Source organism: Melopsittacus undulatus, chromosome Z, assembly GCF_012275295.1.
Source record: "Melopsittacus undulatus isolate bMelUnd1 chromosome Z, bMelUnd1.mat.Z, whole genome shotgun sequence".
Taxonomy (NCBI): domain Eukaryota; kingdom Metazoa; phylum Chordata; class Aves; order Psittaciformes; family Psittaculidae; genus Melopsittacus; species Melopsittacus undulatus.
Genome location: NC_047557.1, coordinates 64,382,830 through 64,406,723, shown reverse-complemented (window position 1 = coordinate 64,406,723; position 23,894 = coordinate 64,382,830). Strand labels below are relative to the sequence as shown.

The 23,894-nt window shown below is 38.5% G+C and overlaps 1 protein-coding gene across 1 annotated transcript in view; it reads right to left on the bottom strand.

Annotated features, from left to right (window-relative positions):
- The window catches only part of SNX2 (sorting nexin 2), a 30,271-nt gene extending 17,161 nt beyond the window's left edge, over window positions 1-13,110 (bottom strand). Inside the window, exons 1-2 of the mRNA XM_031043116.1 lie at window positions 12,976-13,110; window positions 6,391-6,508 (exon numbers count right to left, since the gene is read on the bottom strand). Of these exons, the coding sequence (XP_030898976.1) occupies window positions 6,391-6,508; window positions 12,976-13,083 (226 nt within the window). The 5' untranslated portion in view covers window positions 13,084-13,110. The remainder of the gene's footprint in view (window positions 1-6,390; window positions 6,509-12,975) is intronic.
- Between the last annotated feature and the right edge of the window lie 10,784 nt (window positions 13,111-23,894).

The window sequence follows — 23,894 nt, the reverse complement described above, 5'->3', positions numbered from 1 at the left end:
CACAGAAGTTCCTGTTCTAGTTTAAATAACTAATGCTGTGGTTCTTGCCAAATGTGCATTTTCAAGAATTGTAGTTCCTTAAAAGATAACACCAACCACAGAATTTGATACCAAAATTGACTTTCCAACAGATCTCAAGTTTTGTTAACAAACGAGAATTCCTGTGGCAAGTATTTTACCAAGCAGGGAAAAGGGCACTAAAACAGATCCTCTCCAAGGTACAGTTACCAAAAATGTTTACTATGCAATTTGGAAAAGACCTGTGCAACTTCTACCGATACAAGCCACTTAATTTTTGAAAGAAAATACACCATCTTTCATCCAAGCTTTTTACAGCCTGGCACATGCAATGAATATAATTTAATTCTTACTAAGAACTACTTTAAAATTTGTGAAATAGTTACAGTGTACAAAACCAAACCACCACCGCCAAAAAACAAACCAAAACCCCAACCATCTAAACCAACTCTCTTTTTTTCATATGTATTATCTGTATTTCAGCTTGTGTCCATTGCCTCTTGGCCTGTCAGGGGGTGCCACTAAGAAGTCTGGTTCCATCTCCTCCATTCCCTCCCATCAGGTGCTTATATATTGCCGGATTCCCCACATAGTCTGCTCTTCTTCAGGATGCACAGCCACAGCTATCTCAGTCCTTATTCATATATTATACACTTCACGTCCTTCATCATCTTCATGGCCCTGCACTAGACTCCCTCTGGTCTGCCCATGTCTTTCTTGTAGACAGAGGTAGCCCAGACCTGTCCTCGGCACTCCAGATCTGGCCTCACTACATGAAGGGCTGAGCAGAAGTAAACAAATAAACCTCCAAAGCAGGCACCTTTCCATATTCTCCATTTTTAACATAAACAAAAGATTACCTAAAAGATTTCTTTGAAAATATTTATTTTTTTATTATTCCTTTATTCTGACTGCTATTTTTTTCTGAAGAATCCTACTGATGCTTCCTGCCCTTAAATGCCACAGGAAAGATACTGCATCTTAAACCAAAAAAAAAACCACCTTAATTCAAAACCTCCGATCAGGTGGGAAGTCATGCTGAGGCAACTTGAAACAAAAAAAAAACAAACAAAAACCCCAAAACTTTTAGACTGGTAGGAAAACAACATTTAAGGAAGTAAGGAAAAGAGGTAGGTCTCTCATTTGGCTAGCAGCACTCCACATGTATGTTTTGTATTATACAAATGACGATCTCTAGTGACATAGTATGTTATATACATAAAAAAATAATTAAAAAAATATAAAATAAGGCAATTCCACTACAATTCTTCCTTTTTCTATCACCAGCTATATTCCAGCATGTGTGTTTTAGAAACAAATCATTAATCATCACTAAGTACTTCTCTGTACCTTCAAATTTTAGACAGGCTTATAAAACAAGTAATGAAATGATTCAAAGAACAGAGATTTCTCCCTTTCAGCAGCTGAGAAAGCATTCTTGCTACTGTAAAAGCAGGATTTCATGAAAGTGTGTGAATTCAACATAACAAACCAACACTGCTATCAGATGAAACACAAGCACATCCCAGCACTCTTTTTCAAACTTGTATCCATATAGTCATCAGTATCATGAATTGATCTAAATTGTGTGTAACATGAACTCCAGACATGATTAGCCCCCTGCTACTGTTCAGCACAGTTGAAGCTATCTGCTAAGCTGTGCATTATTTCTGTAAAGGAAAAAGCAGCAAGAACAAGCAGTTGGAAAGCAAGGTTTCCTTTCAGCAAGATCAGTGACAATAGACTTCATCCACACCAGTATTTTTAAAGCTGTGCAACCTCAGGTTTGTTGGGAAAGAGCAAATTTTTGAAGGTGCTGTCTACTAGCCATTCTTTTCTATTTTCCTGGAAGAACTTAACAGAGAAAATAGTATCCACTTGAAAGCAGAAAGTCAGTTTTTTAAGGAAGAGAGAGGAGAATTTATGCCACCCTTCCTCCTGTTACCTCTCTGCTCAAGTCAGCATGCATCCCAGACATTACATAAATCTAGAAGAATGAAATGTAAAAGATAGTAGAAAGGGGTGATGGAACAGAGCTGGACAGACACAAGGATGATGTACTTCTTGATTTAAACAAAAGCATTAAAATATTCTGAAGGGAAAGTAAGTATTAGCTTCACACAATAACAGCAGGCTCTTACACTTTTTAGCTTCTGTTTTTCCCCTCAGAAAAACAGTCTTTAAGTAGTACATAAGCTGAAGATCTATTCTCCAAGAAAAAGATTTGTTATGACGAATTCCAGCATTTGTGTCTCTTACACACATTCTTTCACTTTGAGAAATCAGATGACATAGCTAGATGTAAAAGTTTCACTGAAATTTTTTCTCTGTTTTCTGTGGTTTTTCTGTTTACTTGTTTGTCTTTCATGGCAAGATGAATTTGGTGGGCTTCAGAGTAGAAGACATGGCACTTTCAGAAACACTTGCTTCATTTATTCTTTCTAGTTTTCTCCTGAAAACTTACGTTGTGGTCTCATGGTTGTTTTTGTTTTGTATTTGTTTTTAAATATTCTGTATTACTATTTTCATGACAAATGAAATCTAGATGTCTTGCTTTCTGAGGAAGTTCTCAAAGACATAAGCTCTTCTTGCACAGTGAGAGGCAATGGCTCCATGCAGCTTCTAAGAGGAACACATCGAGGTCTAGCACTCACGTCACTTATGGCAGTTATAGGCACATATTAACCACACCCAACAATCTAATGTTGTAAGACTTCTAAGCATAAATACCTACTTTATAATCCATAAGCAGCCATCTGTTATGGATGACTACCAAGATGATTATATTTATCAAACATCATCTTAAAAAATGCAAGTTTGCAAGTTCTCACTAGCAGCTCATTTTAGCTGAATTAAGTAATTTTTACTGTTAACACTTCAAAATGTCAGACCTCTAGCATTCTGACATGACTTAAGAGGGTAAGCTATCTTTAAGAATTTACTCAGGCAATCACATAAATGCAGAAGTAAACTGAAGTAGAAACTGCTGTCCAGAACAGAGGACAGGTTATTAAAATAGGCTTCTCCTGGTGTAACAGTATTTCAGAGACACATATCCTAACAGAACTATGAGAATTACTACATGTAAGCCATAGCCCATGACCCTTACAGTTATACTAGGAGTACGAAGGATAATATTAATTGGAGCAGAAATAGTTTTAGTAGAAAAGTTAGCCACTAATCTTATTTCTTCTAACTTCTAGCTGTAGGTTCACATGCTTTTGTGCATTTGTTCCTTGCAGAAGAGACCTAGAACTGAACAACTAGCATCTGCACTGAATTCTTCTGATCAGACACACCACATGGCAACAGTCTGATAGGCAACAGCCTGATAGGCAACAGCTAGATATTTCTGCTGTTCAGCTGGGCTTTAAAGTACATATCATATCTGGTCCACAAAATTAGCACCAACTTTTCTATATTAACTACCTGAAAAAAGGCTTAAGACAAACCTATCATGTGAAGAAAAACAAAACGAAAACAACATAAACACCAAATATCACCCCAACTCCCCAGAGCCTTGTCTTTCCATCAGGACACAGCAGCTGAATATCTACACAAAATAACCTATTCCAAACATTTATCAGAGCTGAAAAACCCTAACCAAAAAACCCCACAAAACCCAAACAAACAACAAAAGAACAGTAATCTTTTACCAGACTAGGGCAGAAGAAACATTGTTATTTCCCATTTTTCCAAAAACAGTGACAGAGCACTGGAACAACTTCATAGACCTGCTCATTATCTATGAGCACTAAAGGCAGAAGGCACAGACAGCTATATCTTGCACAGGCCATACATGGCACATTTCTGCAGCTATTAACAGAACTTCAGGCCAACATTTTGGAAGACTACTTGATTCTTTAGTTCTTCATCCTACAGTTTATGGACAGCCAGGTTTTAAGACACATCCTAAAGCTCCTGAGATTACTCTTAATACTATACTCTTAATACTACTTAATTTAGAGCACTGACCATTATGGTCTCCACATGTTAGAGCCTTACAAGGTAAGCTAACAATTATTTTTTTGCCAAATAATCAACACACTGACTTTTGTTCTAAGGATGACAGTGTTTAAGCAGGTTTGGCAAGACAGTCTGCTTTTTTACAGAACTAAGAACCACAATACTAATAAATACAGCAGCAACATTTAGTGGTCTCCAATGACAGCTGGAAAACGCATTTTCTTCCATCTTGGAAACCCAGTTTTAATAAGTCACTTATGAGTCGTTAGAGACAAGGTAATGAGCATCTAAAACATTTTATTGCATGTACTGGGTTTTGGCTGCTGCAGAAACACAGTAGCAAAGAGGTTTTAAGTACAGTAAAAAAAGCCTAAAAAAAAATCCCAGTTTCTGCACTGCATTAAAACGGTAGAGGAAATCATATAATTTGTTCTCCCTCACTTCCTTTTCTATTAGGTTGCATTATTAGATAGAATAATGAAAAAGATTTATCAAGCCTCCAATAGCTACAGACACATGCTATCACATTTTTTACAAATAAGTCTGCAAAACTAGAATTGTTTATGCCCCCAAAGCATCAGAATCCCTCCTTTCACAGTAGCTCCTTTTCAAACCTATAGAATTTCTTTACCTACATTTTACAGTGTCTAATAATTCAATGAAGAAGAAACGTAAGTTAGAAAGCTATGGAACATCATTGTCTTCCTCTCCAGTTAACCAATCCTATAAGCTGTGCCAAGATAGGTTTCTTTGGAATTTCAGCATGCTGAGGGAAAAAATGCAATCACACTCCCTTGTAAATTAAGTTTTGCTTTCATAGAGAGCCAGGGTTATGCAATCATGCTGGAAGCAAGAAAACAGATACCTTATATTGCCTTCTCATATTGTTTCTATTCATTGCTAATCAGTATCAGAAAGTTAATCAGATGGATTAACATCATTGTTTAGCAAAACAGTCCTAAGAAGGCACAGTTATACTTGTAAGTGCAGAGTGATATTGTTTTTGAGAACACCTATGCTGACACTGTTACAACCACAGAAGCCCATCACTAGGGTACAACTGTATTGCATAAACTTCCAGCTTAGAACAGCATCCTGTGAAAGATGTCATATTCTGCCTTAGGCTCCATAAATCACTCTTGTTTCTTTCCTCTAGTTGAGACTTTGCACTAGCCTCAGTGTGCATATAAATTGACCTTTTAAGGACCAGTCTTACTTGTGTTAGACATGAAGCGTGTTAGATTATTTCAGTTCAGTGCTGCATGCATTTAAGAGAATGTCTTTCATAGCAAAACTCAAACTCAAGAAATCAGTCGTCACAGTGTTCATTTCAGTTGAATCAGTCTGGCTGCTAACATTTGTTCTTTCTCTCTGGTTCCCTTCAATATTTACTCCAGCTACTTTCTTTTTTTTAATATTATTCAAAGGAGAACAGGCTTTCCTAAAATATTCATTCCAGATGGCTCTATGGTTATAAAAAGCTGGGTTTATATACTGAAGCTAAATAACCAAATTACCCTTTTTTACGCACAGATCTGGATATTGTTAATTACATAAATACTATTACTACTGTCAGCAGAACATGTTACTAACCAACTAACACTGCCACACTCTGCACTGACAGTTGACACCACTGAGAAACTTGTATTTCACAAACTTAACTAACATTACTGAGTACCACAAAAAAAACCCACCTGTACATCACTGTCAAACTGTTAAAAGGTTTTAACCCTCTGCTGTGGTTTAAGCCCAGTCAGTAGCTCAGCACCACTTAGCTGCTTGCTCACTCCCCCCACTTCTTTCCCCTCAGCTCCAAGTGGGATAGGGATGAGAACCTAAAGAATGTACGTGCCATGGACTGAGATAAGAAAAGTCCAGTAGCTAAAGTATTATAAAAAACCACTACTAATAATAATGGTAAGGGAAATAACAAGGGGAGAAAATATAAAACTAAAAAGGGAATGGGAAAAAAAACAAGAAACAGCAGTGATGCACAATACAACTGCTCACCACCTGCTGACTGATACGCAGCCTGACCTGAGCTGGGTAACTCCCGCCAGTTTATATACTGGGCATGACATGCTGTGGTTTGGAATACCCCTTTGGCTAGTTTGGGTCAGCTGTCCTGTCTCTGCTCCCTCCTGGGTTCTTGTGCCCTTCCTCATGGCAAAGCATGTGACTGAAAAGTTCTTGATCGGGTAAGCACTACTCAGCAACAACTAAAATATCAGTGTGTTATCAGCACTGTTCTCAGACTAAACCCAAAACACAACCCTTCATAGCTGCTAGGAAGGAGAAAAATAACTGTTAGAGCTGACACCAGGATACCCTCCTTCCCAGGAAAGCACGTTTCTTTCAGTCCAAGAGCAAAAGATTCATACAGACACATCAGAAAAAAGCAATTACCAGCAAAGAGGTCTTCTCTGTCATCATCTAACATGATTTCTGCCGGCTTTGGACCATTGGAGTTTGTGCTGAGGTCTTCTGCAGGAAGATTCACTGGCTCTGGAGATGAAGGACTTGACTAAAAAAGAAAAAAAAAAAAAGGAAAAATTGAAATAATAAGCAGAGAGCAGTTGCTGTGTGTCAGTATCTAAGAATTATTGCAACAAGCATTCTCCTTCTGTTGCAAAGAAACAAGGCAAGATGTACCAAAAGGAAACCCTGGCAGCTATTTCCATTTCCGACTCCTAGCATGGTAACAATGAGCAAAAGATGAGCTAGTCAAGAGCTCTTTTTATTTCTTTATCAGAGAGAAAAAGTCACCCACTTCCTCAGGTTTAATTAACATGAAACAAAAGTTGCTACAGAAATATCTACAATAAGTTTATTAGTATTGCTCAACATAATTTGATTAAGTTCCTTTTTGAAAGGCCTGGATTTAAATCTGGATTGGCCAGATAAGAACAGTAATTAAAAAAAGTATCCAAGTGCTTTGTACCAGTTTTTCAGAGGTAAAAAGAATGCATTAATGCTATCCAAATGATTCAAACCTGCTTGTGACCGTAAGAAATTCTGAAGCTTTGCAATAGATTAAATTTGGGGATTATTGCCACAGAGGGTCACATTGTACTGTACAAGAAAGCCATGCAGTCCTTTTAATTTACTGAAGACTAGAAATTACTCTGTGAAAAACAAAAATACTTGAAGAAAACTCAGGAAAATTAAAGCAATACTGAAGCTGGGCTACCAAACGTATTATTTATTCACACACCAAACTGAAGATCAGTGCTTCAGTTAGAAAATCTTATCAGCTATCAACTATGTTTACTGCCATAGTATTAGAAAACTTGTGAGACTCACTTTTGCAACTTCACCCAAGATGGCTACCTAAGGAGTTTTCAACCACAGCATATTTATTCATGAATGCATGCATGTCCTGCATTCAGCTGAACCCAGGACAATGCACTTCAAAGGAACAAGTATAAATTGTGCCACTGCTTGCTTTCTAGTTTTTGCATTAAGTTGTCATAATTTAAGTTCAGAACCAGAACATAAAATGGATAGCAAACACTTCAGGCAATACTTCAACAAATGCCACAGACCACAAAAGATTTTTAAAAGTCTGAAAAATACTGAAAAGCCACTGAAAAAGTCTGTCCAGATTGTACTTTCATAAACAGCAGAGAAAACAGTTTTAAAGGGGAGGCATTCCTCATAGCCAGCTCTCCAAGAAAAGTGTACATCCCAACATGGAGTATGGCACTGTTGCTTTACTTCAAGCAGCACAGAGGAATATCCTGCCCCCTGCATGTGTCCAGACCTGATTCAACTGAAGTTCTGGTACCGAAGAAGTAAGCAAGAAACAGTAAAAATCCTGCCAAATTCAGACACACTACAAAATAATTTTTCAGAGGACATATAAAATCAAGGCTCTCTCAACCTAGAGGTGTTAACTCAAGGTTTTATTTGCTGAAAGTAGAAGGAAGATGAAAGCAAACACCAGGATACCAAAAAAAATTTGTATTCCTCTAAACCACATTATGGTAGCAATAAGGAACGACTCCATTCAAATGACAGAAGACGTTATAACCCCTTCCCTTTGCCAAAAGTTGTTGCTTTCTGAAAAGCCCACACACAATGTGGGGAAACCAGTAAATAAACTGCAGTGATGAGCAATGAAAGGAGCGGTCTCTCAAACTGCTTGTTGGATTCTGCTCTAGCCTGCAAAGAAAGTCAAACCAGAAACACTCGAGAACTGTACGTAGTACAATCTGACCCTACCCCAACTTTGCTCTTTTATCTCTGCGAAATACAGCTAAAATGGTAATTAAAGTGGCTGTCAGGAGAGGTAGTAGCACAGTAAAAGTCTCAGTATCAGACAAGAAATAGGAGACAAGACTGACAGAAAAACTCATGGCCCAGACACACACAGGTAGCAGGGCTGTTTATAAATTTTAACCTTACTTGAAGCCAACAACCTACAAAATGTCAAAACACGTCAATTTCCTGAAAGGTACAATGACTACTGAGCTGCAAGACAGTTAAGTCAATCATCCAACAATCAAGATACCAAATGACCAGGACACTCTGGTACGCTGGACAGTCGGGATAATTATATCCTCAGGATAACATTTCTGTAAAACAGGTGAGTGGTGAGAGGCCTATGGGTCCATTTCGATTTGAAATAGCAGTAACAAGCTGGTTTATCCTCTTTTCTTGTACACTACAGTCAGTGGCAATAACCAAGTATTTTATAGCTTTGACATACGAAGTAACAAGAATGAATTCTCACATTTTCTGTCAGCTAAAATTATAGCCCTACATGTTCGGACATCCTCCCTTCTATGAATTAGCAAGGTCCCCCCCCAGACTAGTTCAACTACTTGTCTGAACTCCTCCAAGTCTCCTGCAGTCATAACACAGCAGGTTGACAAAAGCTGAGCATCATACTATTCTAGATGCTAAAGTTAACCCAGCTTACTGTCCGAAATAGTGTTACAGCAGCTCACAAATCACAGTATGAGCCGAGAGAACAGGTTCAAGGGTAGGACAGTAACACTTTCAGGAGAGAGTAAGAGGACACAAGCAACTATGCTAGAACAAATGCCTACATGCTTCTATTACAGCCTGGATTTAACACCAAGGAACAAGACATACATTTCCAATAGAATTACATCAATCAATCTTGGATACAGACTTAAGTTTTCTTCAAAGGTACAATACAGTGTCAAAGGACTTAAAATTTTCCTGTCAGAAATTCCAATGTGGCTTTTACCGCTTCTTCTACAATTGTCCCTGTTAAATTCAATGAGTATCATTAAAGACATCTAGACTCTGTGCCTATCTAATGTTTTGCCTTCTATACAAAAGCTAAATATATACTGCAGATCTTTGATGTAAACTGATAGACTAGCAATGAGATTATATACACACCCTGTCCTAAAAGACAGTCTTTGACTACTACATCTACTGCTTCCTGATCACTTTCAAGAGCCTTAAGGTATTCTTTCTTTACAAAAAGGAACAAAAAAAAACCCCAAAATAACAAAAGACAACAAGCCAAAACCAAACAAACCAACAAACAAAAAGAAACGAATAATAAAACCCAAATACCCCTCCCCCACTCAAACAGAAACAGGAACATAAATACCAGTTGAAATGTGTATGTGGCAGCTTAGCTACACATTCACATGGTACCTGCTTTACAAAAGACGGATAGGCAATACCAGAATGAGTGAGAAGTTTAGGGGAAATGAAGACGGAACAGATAAACAAGGAAGGTGGCAAGGAAACAAACCAGGGCTAAGAGGAAGAAGGGGAAGGAAATGATGAAATGAGACTAGAATAAACCATGTAATTTTTCAGAAAACCTTAACATACACTTTTTTAATATACAGTGCCAAAAGTGACTTGCATACAGCTATTTGTAGACTTTTCTAATAGTGGCACAGGACAAAGAAAACAAATTAATAATTTGTTGATTAGAAACTTGTAACAGGATTACTCTTCCCACAATGCACAGTTAACTTACAGGACTTCCTGTTGTGCATATCATGGACATGGATTTTTATTTTTTTTCTAAACAAAACAAAACACCCCATGCACTTGAAAATTTAGCAAGTAGATACATCTATGGAAGATTATTAATACTGTAATGTTACCTAGGGCTCAGGAAGTCTTTGAGCTACAAAACCTGTTAGCTGGGAGATGACTGCAGGTGACTACCACCACACACGTATAATGAACAGCAACATTCTTCAGACAGCATCCACCACTGCATATTGCTGTATATGCAGTCTTGGCTTAGATCATTTGTCTAATTCAGTCTGGCTGTTCCCATTAATGAAAGCACCTCTGGCAGCCAAAGGGAGACCAGATGGTGATCATGGATTTAATGGAGGCAGTCCTCTAGACATTACTTATGGTTGGCACAATGAGAACTTAGTAATTATTCTACTACACTGGGATCACTGTGGATACCCAATGAAGAAAAGAACATCCCACCATCTTGGACAAGCCAGGACCTCAGCCAGGTCCCAAAGTCCATAGATGCTCTGTGTTCACAGAAAAGGAAGCATTTTCATTCTCTGTCACCCAGCAAGTCTTCAAGTCCTAGAATGTGTTCCCACTGCAAACCAGAAATGCCAGGTATTACAGCGCAGAGAGACCTTTGAATGTTCTACATTCCAGAAGTAAGAGGATATAATTCAAGACATAACTTTCAGTATATGTGCACAAGAAAGTTAAACTCCAGCTTCTTTTTCTTCACATCAGGGTATTCAATTTGAAATATACAATATTCTCCATTTGCTGATACAGATCAACTACTAAAGTCAGCAAGCCTTCCCATATTTAAATATTACACATTTATTACATTTTTGCCATTTATAAGAGAGCTTTATATTTTGTCAAAAGAAACTTAAGATGAATTAACATGTGCTTTCTAACACAGACAATAGTGGAAGCTCTTAACTGCTTCTCCAGTGCACAATCAAACCATATCAGAAAGAAGCAGCACACCTTTTGTGAGCTGCAAAGAGAATGGAAGCAATGAAATTAATCATGCAAAAACCAAATGGCCAGCTCCAAGATAAACCAGTTGTGAACCCTTTCAAAGTACCACAGCCTTCATGAACACTGGCTTTGGACCTCATTGTCCCTTGCCATGCCCTGATATCAGCAAACTACTACTGATCAACTACTTAAAGCATGATGCTATTCTGCTGTTACTACAGAACTTCTATTTGCAGTCAGAAACAGCTATTTCATGAACATTTATAGGAATAAAACAACACTCAAGACAGAAGTTTAATTAGGCCCAATGCATAAGATAATAATTATATGCATTCAAGCTGGTGAGTAGTTCAACTTTCATGATCTCTTCCTCACAAATTTGCAGGAAAATTACAAGATTAGGGCTCTTCCCTAAACGTAGCTGATTAGACCTCAAAAAAGGCTTTACTGACAAAGCTTTTCAAAGCTTCTCTTTAAGTGAAGAGGCTTCCTCTTTCTACTTAGCTACTTTCTTCTAAACAGACTGTGTAGAAAAACAAAGCAGCACAACAGACACATCAGCCAAACCACCCAGTACAAAGTGCATTCCTTGGCCAGTTTTTGCAATTAGAGGAACTTTCAGTAATTCTTTTTAATCATTAATATGAGGACTTCTCATTGTGACTGCGATTTAGACACTAAATCTACTTTATATCTTGCAGCTTTAATTCTTGGCTATATCAGTAAAGACATTATTCATATTACACTGCAGTCCTTAGCACAGAAAACAAGACGCCAGCGATATACACTGCATCACACAGAGATGAAGAGAAGCCTGTTGATACAATTCTTGCCAGCTGTACTTCACATAATTTGCTATTTCTGCACAGCATTTTCCCACAGATCTTTTTCTACCAATAAACATACTATGTATCTATAAAAATAAATAAATAGACTTGAGAGAGGTCAAGTTCATAAGCTTCTTTGTATACTGACCTTTTTTTGTTAAGGACAGGCAATAGTCAGAGTGAAGCAAAGAAACACACACTGATCCTATTACTGTAAAGGTCAGGGACAGGAAACTCTTCAGGAAAAGAATCACAGGGATAATTCCCTTTTTAAATGGGCAACTACATACACGAAGGACCAAGTTCTTCCACAAGATACTGGCAAAACACACAGATGAAACATGACCACAACAACTCAGCAGGAAAAGCTCCCACTATAATGAATGCACACACAAGCACTTTTCGGAAGTTGGACATATTTACACATTCATTTTTTTCTGGGGTTCCTGTAATGGAGACCTGACAGGGAAAGTGCGGTTTAGAGATGTATTCATCACAAACTTTCAGGTCTTCCAAACCCTGACCTCTGAACCACCGCAGGTTTCACATCGCCTGTCGTGCTGCTTCCTGCCTTCAGTGGCCGCAGTGGCAGCTCCCACCCCCAGGGTCGCCGGAGGGCGGGCACTGACCCCAGGGCCGTGCACTGTACCAGTGGCATCAGGCTTAGATATTCCGAATAAGTTTTTACCAGTCCCTGCAAACTGGAAGGAGGTGAAGCTTCGGGAAGAAGCGAAAGAAAGAAAATTGGATGTTATTAATCCACGCAAAAGGGAGGTATGGGGAACGACAACACAGAGGAGGGCCAGCGAAACTGGCGTCATGTGAAGAGGAAAGGTGGAAATATTTATTATCTATCATGTGCTGCCCACCCCACTTTGTCAAGGCAAGAAGGGGGAGATACGAGGGAAAGCGGCGACTTATCACCGCAGTAGTCGGAGAACGAGGTTTCAGTTTCTTGAGCAGGCGAAGTCGGGAGGGAATCACCGACCCCCCGCAGGGCCGAGGCCCCTCGCCCGCCGTTAGGGAAGCGCCGAGGAACCGCCGCTCCCGGAACAGCGGCAGGCGGAAGGGCCGCAAAAGGGGGGCCGGCCGGTAAGGGCCGGAGGCCAGGTGGTCAAGAGCGCGGCACCGGCGGCCTGGCGGGGAGCGGAGGAGGGGAGGGCCGGAGCGCAGGGCTGAGTGCCCGCGGTGTCGGGCGAGCTCTCACCTCCAGGGTGGACACGGTGCTGGTAAACAGATCCTCGCCGTCCTCCAGCTCCTCCAGGTCGGCGGCCCGCGCGTCCCCGAGCGGCGGGGGCTCCCTTTCAGCCGCCATCTTACCCTCCAGCTGCGGCCCCTGCTCTCACGTGACGGCCGGACCGCCCCTCCCTACACGTGACTGGGGCCGGAGAACGGCAGCGGCAGCGGCAGGGTTGTGTGTGGTACTGGGATCATGGAGTAGTTCAGTGCGGCCGGTGAGGTGGGGCTAGCCCACTCACCACCGCTGCCTGCCACCACCTTGGAGGAACGTGGAGGAGTTTTACCTCTGTTCATGATAGCTGTTCAATTAAGAACGGGTTTTCTGAGAGGAAACTCTGCTCACTGCGATGTTTGAAGTGTGATATTCCCTACGGATGTGGGTTAGAAATATTAAGCCCCACTCTTGCAGGGCAGTCTGGTCGGATGCAGTCATGTTCACAACCACTAAACTAACGTGTCTTGTGCAAATAAAACATTTGCAGGCTCATTCCCTAAGTTACAATTTCCGGATTGCTTTTCTTCCCTTCCTGCATTTGTAAACTAGCTCATAAACAATACCAATTCTTCCAAAATTTTAAGCTCTAATGCTTTAGAAAAGAGGTCAGATGTCAAGTGTCCCAATAGTAAGGATTAACTAGGGTACTTAACAGCTGATTTGAGCTGCTACTGCTGTTTCTGCAACACTGAAACAAGTTTCCAAAAGTTTCTTGTTTTCCGCATTGATAAAGTTAAGGTTTAAAGTTAAGGAATGCTCAGAATGTTCTTGCTTCATGAGGACTTTGTTAATGTTTGTTGGGTTGAAGTTAATTTCTAAACCGTTTCCAGTGGAGACAGTACTCTTCAGGCAGGAAGAATAAGCCTGCTTTTACAGGCTGTGACCTACCTGGGGCAAGGGTGGAAACTGTCTAGTGATTGCAGAGTGCAGAGTAAAGACTAAATGGAAAAAATAGTCTTATTTATGTGTCTTCCCAATCACATAATGAGAAAGTTGTAAATATGTAAACAGAAATACATGTTATCTTGGAAACATGTAGGTGCCATGCATAACTTTATATGTACTGCTCAAGTTTGAGATGTCAGAAATTGTGGAGAGCGCTGTGTTTGGAGGATTGGAGTGCTGGTCCCTGGCGACATCTGATGACATTTTATGAGGACATTTTATTTACAAGTGTTCTGAATAAATCTCCTGTTCAGGAGAGCTAACTTTTCACTGGTACTCAGGAGCTCCAGGTTTCCAATCACAAATAAAAAAGCAGTTATTAAGTAGAGGAGACTCATGAACAGACATTCCAACAAAAGTGACACTATCTCTTCTTAGATGTATCTTAGACAATATCTTCTTATCTTCTTAGACAATATCTTCTCATCTTCTTAGGCAATATCTTCTCATCTTCTTAGGCAATATCTTCTTAGAATTAGAAGGAACAGCCAAGCTTTACTGTTTTCCTCAGGTCAGGAAAAATTGACTACTACTCCAGTAAAAGATGTATTTTGAGACCAACATAGCTACAGTATCAATGTTACTGAGAAGATGTAGTAACTTTGTTGTCATTTACCAGGCTAGATAACATTTTTGGGTTTCACCTGAATGGGGGATTCCCTAGCATATCCATGTTTCCCTTTCTTGCACAAGAGTGGTAGTGGCTTTTAGGATGTTTGCAGTGACTATGACATGAAATGTACCCTGTTCACATTTTTATACTATTCCTAAACTGAGCCCATTGCTGTTCAGTAGATCCCTAAATAACATGCAGACGTCTTTTTAAGATCTAAAAATGCAGAGTAAAAAAAAAAAATAATTAAAAATGTCAGTTCAAAATATGCAAACATTTTTTATCCAGAAGTGCAGTTCTCTGGCATCTACATTTTTGTGGATGGCACTATTATTGCATCCTTATTGCCTTTCCCATTTCATGTGATATCCCTGTTCTCCTATGCTATTCATGGCAGCTTTTCAAATAATAGGCATGTGCACACTTTATCTAGAAAATATGACTCAAACACATCAGTAATAATTCTGTGTCTTTTGACATTATACATTATGTTATTTCACCATAATTTTATTTGCTGTGATTAAAAAGATCATATGATATGTATTATTATTTTTAGATTTCTGGCAAGTGTGGTAATCTAGCATAGTACTTGCATGTTTAATAGTTTGCTACAAGACTGACTGGTTTTCTGACTTCATCAAGACTCACACCCATGCCTTTAATGTTCCTGTGGCTAGACTATAAACCAGCTCTCTGAAATACCTTGAAGTAGTCATCTATCACACCAGTTGAATATGCTACAGAAACAGAATAAAATGAAGAGCAAACAAGATGTCAGCTGTGGTTGTTTTTTTTTTTTTGTTAGTAATTAGGAAATGTATGTAAGCAGTTTAGCTTCTCTGGTTCAAAGCAACATTGTATTTATAGGCTGGGTTCTTTTTTACTTAGTTTTCCAGTATGCTGAGATCTGTGGCCACAGAAATCTGTTACAGATATTATTATGGCAGAGGAGACAAGCTAACACAAAGGTAACTCCAGGACCTGAATTTTTAACTGATTGAGATTTCAGTTTGAAAAAAAACCCTGTGTATAAGTAAATCTGAGTGAAAAAAAAAGTAATCCAAAATGGAGAAATCCAATCAATTGGAAAAGCATTAATGCTGCAGGAAAACTTAGGATGACTGCAAAAAGCCAATCACACATGAAAGTGTGATGTGTTACTGCAAAAAAACCCCCAAAACCTCACTTTTAAGCCAAACCTGGTTCCTGTCACCCTGTGGGTGTTAATATGTGTGTCATTCAACAAAAACATTAATAGCTGTCAACTTTACCTCATGCTTCAAAGTCAGAATCTAAGGGAGAGGAAGTTACCTATGTATCCTAGTGGAAGCTGGATACCCCTTCCTTTGCATCCAGTAAATCCACCTCTGTAATGCTGTGTGAAAAGAATATTAAGTTTGCAAAGTTAACCTGAATAATAGAAACATTGGGGCTAAGTTTACATGTGGAACTTGTTTCAGGCCTTTATGTATGTATGTGTGGTGTGCCTGCTTTAATTACCTGGCTACATGCTGTCATTTGTATAGAAGCCCCCTTCCCAAGAAGCATTGGCCACATGGTTTCAGACACTGGTTTTCCTTGTTGTTTAACAGTTAGCTCTGTACTTTATTATATGCTGCTCCAACCCTACTCTGAAGACAAAAAGATTTGTTTCTTCATGAGCTTTCTTCTTGTCACCAAACTGAGTGTTTCATAGGCACAGATGAATTTCAGCTTCAGAGTACTCCTGTTGGGAGTATGCTGCCCATTACAAAGGCAGTGAGCAGAGATTGAAAAATTAAAACTTAAATTGTTTATTAATTCGGCTGCCCAAACTGAGCCAGCTAGGATTTTTTTGTTTGTTTGTTTTGGGTTTTTTGTTTGTTTTGTTTGGTTGGTTGGTTTGGTTTTTATTTGTTTTGTTTTGGTTTTGTCTTTTTTTGTTGTTTGTTTTTTTGTTAGAATAACACTTTACAGTTTACATTTTACAGTTTATAGTTTACATTTTACAGTTTACCCAGGCAGCAAACCTCAAAATGACAGTACTGGCCTTACCCACACCAATTTTTAGGGCTGTCTTTCCTTCTCTATTCTGTCCCTTCATTTACCAGCCTTGTCAGGTTCCATACTTTCTTGATTAGCTTTGAGAGAAGTTGAGAAGTTGAGAACCCTTTAGAAATATAATATATGGGTTTGGCCAATCAGCCAATAGTTCCTGCCAGAGAATACATCTGCCACACAAAACTTTACCTCTCCTGCTTCTGTTCACATATTTGTGTGCTCTGCAAGCCCTTTGGAGGAGATATGGGAACAAAGAAAGCCTTCTGCATAAACACTCTTGAGAGTTGCTATGACGTAAATGTTTCCTTTTATCATGCAGAAACAGGTTTCACTGGCATGTATTTATTTATTGTCAATTTTAAATATCTTTTAAAAGGAACACTATGATAGTATCAGACTCTCATTTCTGTATTTCAGGCTACAGAGATGCTTTAACATTGAAATAGTTACAGGAAGTTATTTGGGTATGAGCAATATACCACGTGCTACTTTGCTTGGATATATCTCTGGCCACCAGTCCAAAAGAAATTAAATTAGATGCAAAATGAAGATGACAAAGTTCTAAGCAATATGAGTCAAGGTTTTGTAATAAAATATGTCAGATTTTTGTAATTTCTTACATGTTTTAGACTTCAGTGACTTTATCTTAGTATTGTATAATGTAATAGCCACCGCAATTTCATATTATTTTAGCAACTGAAAAATCAATGAAACTGGAATAAACTCAAGACTAAGAAGTGTTCCTGCAGTACCCCTCACTGGGGAGACAAATTTCTTTGCAGAGGTTTATCAGGCATCGAACAGGCTGCCCAGGGCAGTGGTGAAATCACTGTCCCTCAGAGTGCTCAAAAACTGTGTAGATGAGGCCCTCAGTGACATGGTTTCGTCTTGGCAGTCCTGGGGTAGTGGTTGGACTTGATGATGTTAAAGATCTTTTTCAACATAGTTGATTCTGTGATTCTAAGAAGCTATTTTGTAAGAAAGAGTGGTAGTGAGTTATACAAGCTTGAGGTCTGTGCCTGTGGTTTGCATCTGCAAGGAGCCACAGGAGGTTATCTGGTTATCATTTGCTGGAAGATGTTTCTCTAGCCTTTTCTTAAACATTGAAGAAGACCCAAAACCTCTGCAGGCAAGCTGCTTTAGTGCTTTGCTCTACAGCACTAGAAAAGACATTCCTCATGCTTAACAATCACTATCATGCCAGTTATACACCCTCATATAAAATATGACTTTGTAGAAGCATGGTGCTGTTAGGGCTTGTTCAGTGTGTGATGATATTCAGAACTGATACTGGCTTCTTTTTGTATCTGTGAAGCTGTTTAGTCAGTCTTTGGAGTGAAGTCTCACATTCCCCACATTGAATTTTGTCTTTTTTTTTTTCTTAACAACATTTATGCCCATCTGTGTAGACCATTCTGAATTGCACTGCAGTGCTACAGCTGTTTGATAACACTTGCAAATATGATATGCATTCTCCCTTGTGCATCACTGATGAGAATATTAAATCATATAAGGCCTACAGTAGACCACTGTCTTATTTCATACAACGCATTCTTCCATAAAAATGATAATCACTACAAAATAGCCTTTGACTTTGTTTTCTAACCAGTTTTGTACCTACTGTATAAGGGATTAACATATGATATTTCATTTGCTTCTTTATGAAAATGCTATATAAGATGAATGTTCAAGAAATACTGAAGGAACATTTATTCACTAAGAGATATGGTGAGGAATATGGCTATGTGCAGTGAGGGAACAACCACCAGAGTGCAAAGAATTAGAGTAGATGAATTTTGGAGATTTTAGTTTTCCCACTTAGAAAACATTAAAAAAGGAATAATGTACTATTGTGTAGTGTCTGCACTTGTACAGAGCAGTAATGTTCTGCAGTGAGTCAGCCTTTCTAAGAAAAATGACAAAACAGAAATATTTACAAAATCTGTGCGTTTGACACATGTGCCCACTCATTCAGTCAAACAAATGAACATTACACCTCAGATCATGATGACTGTTCTTCTGTGAAACATATGCCATTTTCCTCTCTAGGTATTTAATAGCCTATTTTACAAAAAAACCCTAAAAAATTCCTTTGTCACCTTTGTTTTATTATTTGCTGGTGAATGGTCATTGTTTTCACTTACTAGAGAAAAAGAATTATTATCTACATGGAAGGGAGTGGTTCTTTCACTAGCTAGATACTTCATTTCCCTTTGGAATAGTGACAGATACTGCCCTCAATCAATGGAATGGGGATTTCTGTTCCCCAGTTTGTCTGATGTTTCAGTATACTAAAATATAAAGCTCTAGTAGCACTAGCTGGGTATGTTTACTCTGTTACAATAGTACGATGATGTAGAAAAATAGTACTTTTTTTGGATCTTCATAGGTATTAATGGCAGGTGAGAAATAAGCTAGAAACATTGGCTACTGTTGTATGCATTTATCTGTTGTTGGGATTGTCCTCCACTGCTTATGCTTTAGAAGAGACAGAATGCCTTCCAGCCTTAAATCTAAATTGGGCTGTTGCAACTCAATGAGAGACATACAGCAACCTCCAAGCTATCCTTATTTGGTCTGTGCAGTGACCAGTCAGCTTTTCACTGACTGCAGTCTCTCAAAGCTCGTAAGGAGTTGTGTCCCAATACAGGAGTCATGCTGAAAACAAGTGTAAGGATGCTGTTAGCAAGCAGACATGAAGCAGCCCTTGCCAAAGTAGAAGCTGTGTGTCTAAAAAGTCCCCAAATGGCTGGAAGTGGGACAATACTTGTAGAAGCATCGCATGCACCTGCCTGGAACTAATCCTTTTTCAAGCATCTGCTTATGGCCACAGAGAAAATCATAATCACAGTAAAGAGAGCTAAGGGTTGCTAAATGCTGAGCAATTATATGTTTGGCTACAGCTAGTAAAATTTTTGGGTCATGTGTCTGCAAGCCCATGGTCCATGACTAAGAGAATTTGATACATTTATATAAATATAAAGCTGACTTGGCCTGTTTTCCTACTGTCAGAGAATGTAAGGAAATCTTTTAAAGTCTGCAGCTGGTTACATGTAAGATATGAACGTTTGCAGCATTTTGTTAATCAATTCTATCTCAAGAGAGATAATTTGTTACAATATTTTGGTAGCAAATCAATAAGGTCAACTTTTTTACTCTTCTCTAACTCGCCAGATCTTTTAGATAGGAACATTAGAAACCATCAGTCTGCTGAAAGATTCATATGCAATCTTGGCAGCTGTCTTAGTGGTATATGGAGCAACAAATTCCAGTGCATATCCTTTGACAGCTTTTTTAGAGCTGTTTATATAGAAGTTTTGGGTTATCTTCATTCTTTTGCCCAAAACTGGATTGTACAAGGGTACCTAAAAAGCCAGAATGGTGTGGGGAATGAGGCTGCACACAGTCAGAGCACAATCTCTGTTTGTGCCATCCCTTTGTGGCACATTGAGAGTTACCATTTGAAAATCCCTCTGATAAGAGAAAAGGTTTCATGTGGCTATTAAACATTTTTTCTTCAATGAATTCCAAGTTTCAACTGTAGATCATTTTCTTTTCCTTAGCTGGGGGACAGGGGCAGAAGTGATCCTCTTATTTTGCAGCTAGTTTCTAGTACTGCATTCAGAACTGCTCAGAAATGCCTCCTTACTGTTACCATCACTGGTACACCAGGGGAGAATTTAACATTATTATTTATTTTCATCTAATTTCTCCAGGGAAAAATTCATTTAGTGAGAACATTAGGGTTGGAACCATAGAGAAAACAGCTTCAGGGGGAAAACACTAACAATCCATTTCCAAGTGTCTGTTTTTAGAAGGAGAAAAAGGAAAAAAAGTCACCTGCAGAAAGCAAACAGTGTGTTAACAAAGGTTCTTGTAACCAGTGCTGCACTTCAGTGAATGTCTTTCAGCTAGAATTACTGTCTCCATCTGGTGTAGGACTCAGTATCAAAATAGTTTCGTGTTATCATTTGGTAGGTGTCAAAATTTATATTGTCTTCCTCTTTCAAAAAGTTCCAATTTTCAAGCTAGTCTTAGTTTAGAAGATTTGAGAATGGAGTAGGGGAGAATGACAATGAAAAGGAAGCTTTTTGTGTGTGTAAGAACCTCATGGAGAATAGTGGGAAAAGCCTGAGGTATAGAAGATGGCAGCATGGAAAAAAATAGAAATGATGTGCTGCAAAAATTGGTGTAATTGCCTCTCCAGTTGAACACTGGACTAAAAATCTTGAGAGCATTGTATTGTTCTGCCAAGTGTTGAGGCTGTGGAAAGGAAGCTTTTTTTCCTGCTTGCTTTGGCAATGCTGTGAGGTTGTGATACTTGCATACAGAAACCTACTCCCAGAGCTGTGGGATCACAATGACAGAGGGCTTGCTATATTCTGAGGTGGCTGAAAGTTTTCAGTTATTACCATAGGAACAAAACCAGGTTTTACTCATCACAGGATTTTTCTGAAAGATCTGCATTCTTAAATCATTAAGCTATAGTTCTGGCTAATTCATCCATTTATAAAATTTATTTTATTTTATTTTTTTTTAAATTAAAGTTCTTTGGTATGGATATGGAACAATATTTTTATTTATATTCTAGACACTGACAGCAATATATTTTTTATGTTTTCATTACTTTGAAGCCGTTGCTAGGGAGTCGCCAAGAGGGTCTACAAAGAACTTGTGGAGGGTCAGGGTTTTGTGTTCCAGCTGTTCCTCTGCTGCAACTATGCATGTGCAAAAGGAGGGAAGTGTTGTGTACGCTCCTACATGGAGGTTCAGTGCTTTAAAATAGTTTGCCTCTTTCAGCTTGCCATATGCGGTCTGATTTGAGGTAATTCACTTTTATTTTAAAGCAGAAAGTAACAGAATGCAAATCTGCTCTCTGGGACCACTGTTGGAATTTTGAGAACACACATATCCAACACATAGCTCCAAAACCCTGCACTTCAGTTTTCCCTCAGCATTTTCATATGTATTCTGGGTACAGTTTACCCTCATAACTTTAGCTGACTAAAAAGTGGAAATCTAGTCTAAGCTACTCAGCTCAATTTGTGGGTTACAGAAGAGACAGTTAAAGAAAAAGGTGTTTTCACTAGAATCCTACCTGTCTAACTCTTATGCTAGGACAGATTGCCTGATGAATGCATATTGCCATTGCTTAGAAAAATGCTTAACTTTAGAACTGCAGTTAGATAAGAAAGTCTCATTCAGCAAAGCATAGTACGTGTCTTAAGTTAAACCAGAGTATGTATCCTAAATTATAGACTCTCTAGGTTATTGAGCTTTAACCTTAAACATGGCTTTTTTGGCTGATCATGGTATTTTTCATCATCAAAATTATAAAATGGCTGCAGAATTAACCTGACTCAAGATACTAGTCTTAATACTGAATTCAAAATTAGACTGAGAAAAGATTACCTCCCTCCCCTCCAGCCAAACTGGAACATATACTGCTGCTGCTTTAAAAAAACAGAGCCCTACAACTAAAGAAAACAAAACCCACAATCGGACTTAAAAATATTCCTCAAAATGTTTGCATTTGCATGGATTAAGAGAACTAGGTGCCAAAAAAAGTTGTTTCAAATGTCTCCAGTAATTTTTTCTAGAGTATGATCTACAGTCTTCCAAGATTTTTTCCCCTACTTTGTGAACATATAAGGGCATGTGAAAGCAATTTTTCATTGAAAATTGCACAGTGAGTATGCATGAAACACTATTTATTTCAAAGTTCCACAGCCCAAATGCAGCTGTAATTTGCATCATTTACAATTTTGCTGTAAACTGACTTGGGGCATCTCTCTACATTATAGCCAGACCAGGCAAAAGATAAGTAAGAAAAATGGAAAACTTCTAACATAATTAATTTCCACCAGATAGCACTGTCTGTCTAACAATTAGTTTATCAATTAATGTTGATTATGGGTTTCCCAAAAAGTAAAGGGAAATCTTACAAACATCCTCTGAACACCAATGCAAAAGAAAAGTTTGGCCCTGCTGCCACTAAGAGCTAATACAGTATGTGATACATGTATTTGTTTTTATTTAAGATATTTTGAGACATGTTAAGCAAAATCTGGCTTTAGAACACTGTCCTTCTTTGACAAATTTTATTTCACTATGCTCCAGCTAAATTTATCCTTTGGAGGCATAAGTTTTGGCTTGGAAAATCTATTTCCTTCAAGTTTGTGCTTCAGGTGATAGCAGATGCTAAACACAGAGCAAGGAAAAAAGATTAATCTCTCAAAAATATTAAGAAAGCAATCAACATATTGTCTAAATAAATTAATAATCACATTTTCAGATTTCTTCATAAAGAAGCAGCTTTGAGAGCTCAGGGAGGTCCTTAGAAGAGCATGCATCATAATAGGGTGAAGAATCCATTGATAAAGAGATGGGAGCTGTAGAAACAAATTGTTCAGGTTCAGTCAGCGTCTTATAAGGGATTTTTTAAATGATTGACCTGCCTAAGCTAGAAATGTAGCCACAGAACAGTGTGTGAAGTTTTTTAATCTTTTATTTGTCTAGCTTATGTTCTATATTCTGATATATTTTCTTTGCTTTGATTAATCTATTGTGTATGTCAAAAAACAGGGCATCAAGCATCTCATGTCAATACTATAGGTTACAAGTGTGATTCTGCCAGTAAGTTAATTACTGCAATCACTGAACCTGTTCAAGACTAATTTAGCATGAACTTACAATGATAGTAGTGATATTCTGCATGGGCATTCCAGAGTGCCATGTGGTGGGATCATCTTAATGTTTCCTAACCAGTCCTCCTTAAAGAAGCTATCACTACTGTAAGGAGAGACTTTCTGTCCTAGACACCTTTTCCTTTTCAGGTAAAGACAGATTGTAAAGAGCTCTGTTTTACATAATCTTCAGCATGATATTAAATTGCCTGTAATATAAGCATCCCCTATTCAGTTGTGAGGAGATACACATCTTCAGACAGCAATTCCAGTTTACTCTAGACCACTCCCACTTATCTGCCTTATGTCTTTCTACTGACCATATGGGAAACCTATAGCAAGTCTTACCCTACCTTGGACCCTTACCTTGGGCTACTCAGGTGCATGCCCTCTTTGACACAAGCTATCTTTTAGCCATTTTCACTTGGATCTTTTAGGTGCAAAATATGTAGGTCCACATGGAAAAAGTTGCTATAAAACAATACATAGAGAGTTGAAAGGGCGGGGGGAGAGGGGTAGATAGACACTATCTCTCTCTCTCAGAGTATATAGATAATTCAAAATAGAGTTATACAGCATATATATGTGGTATATAGAGACTATATATA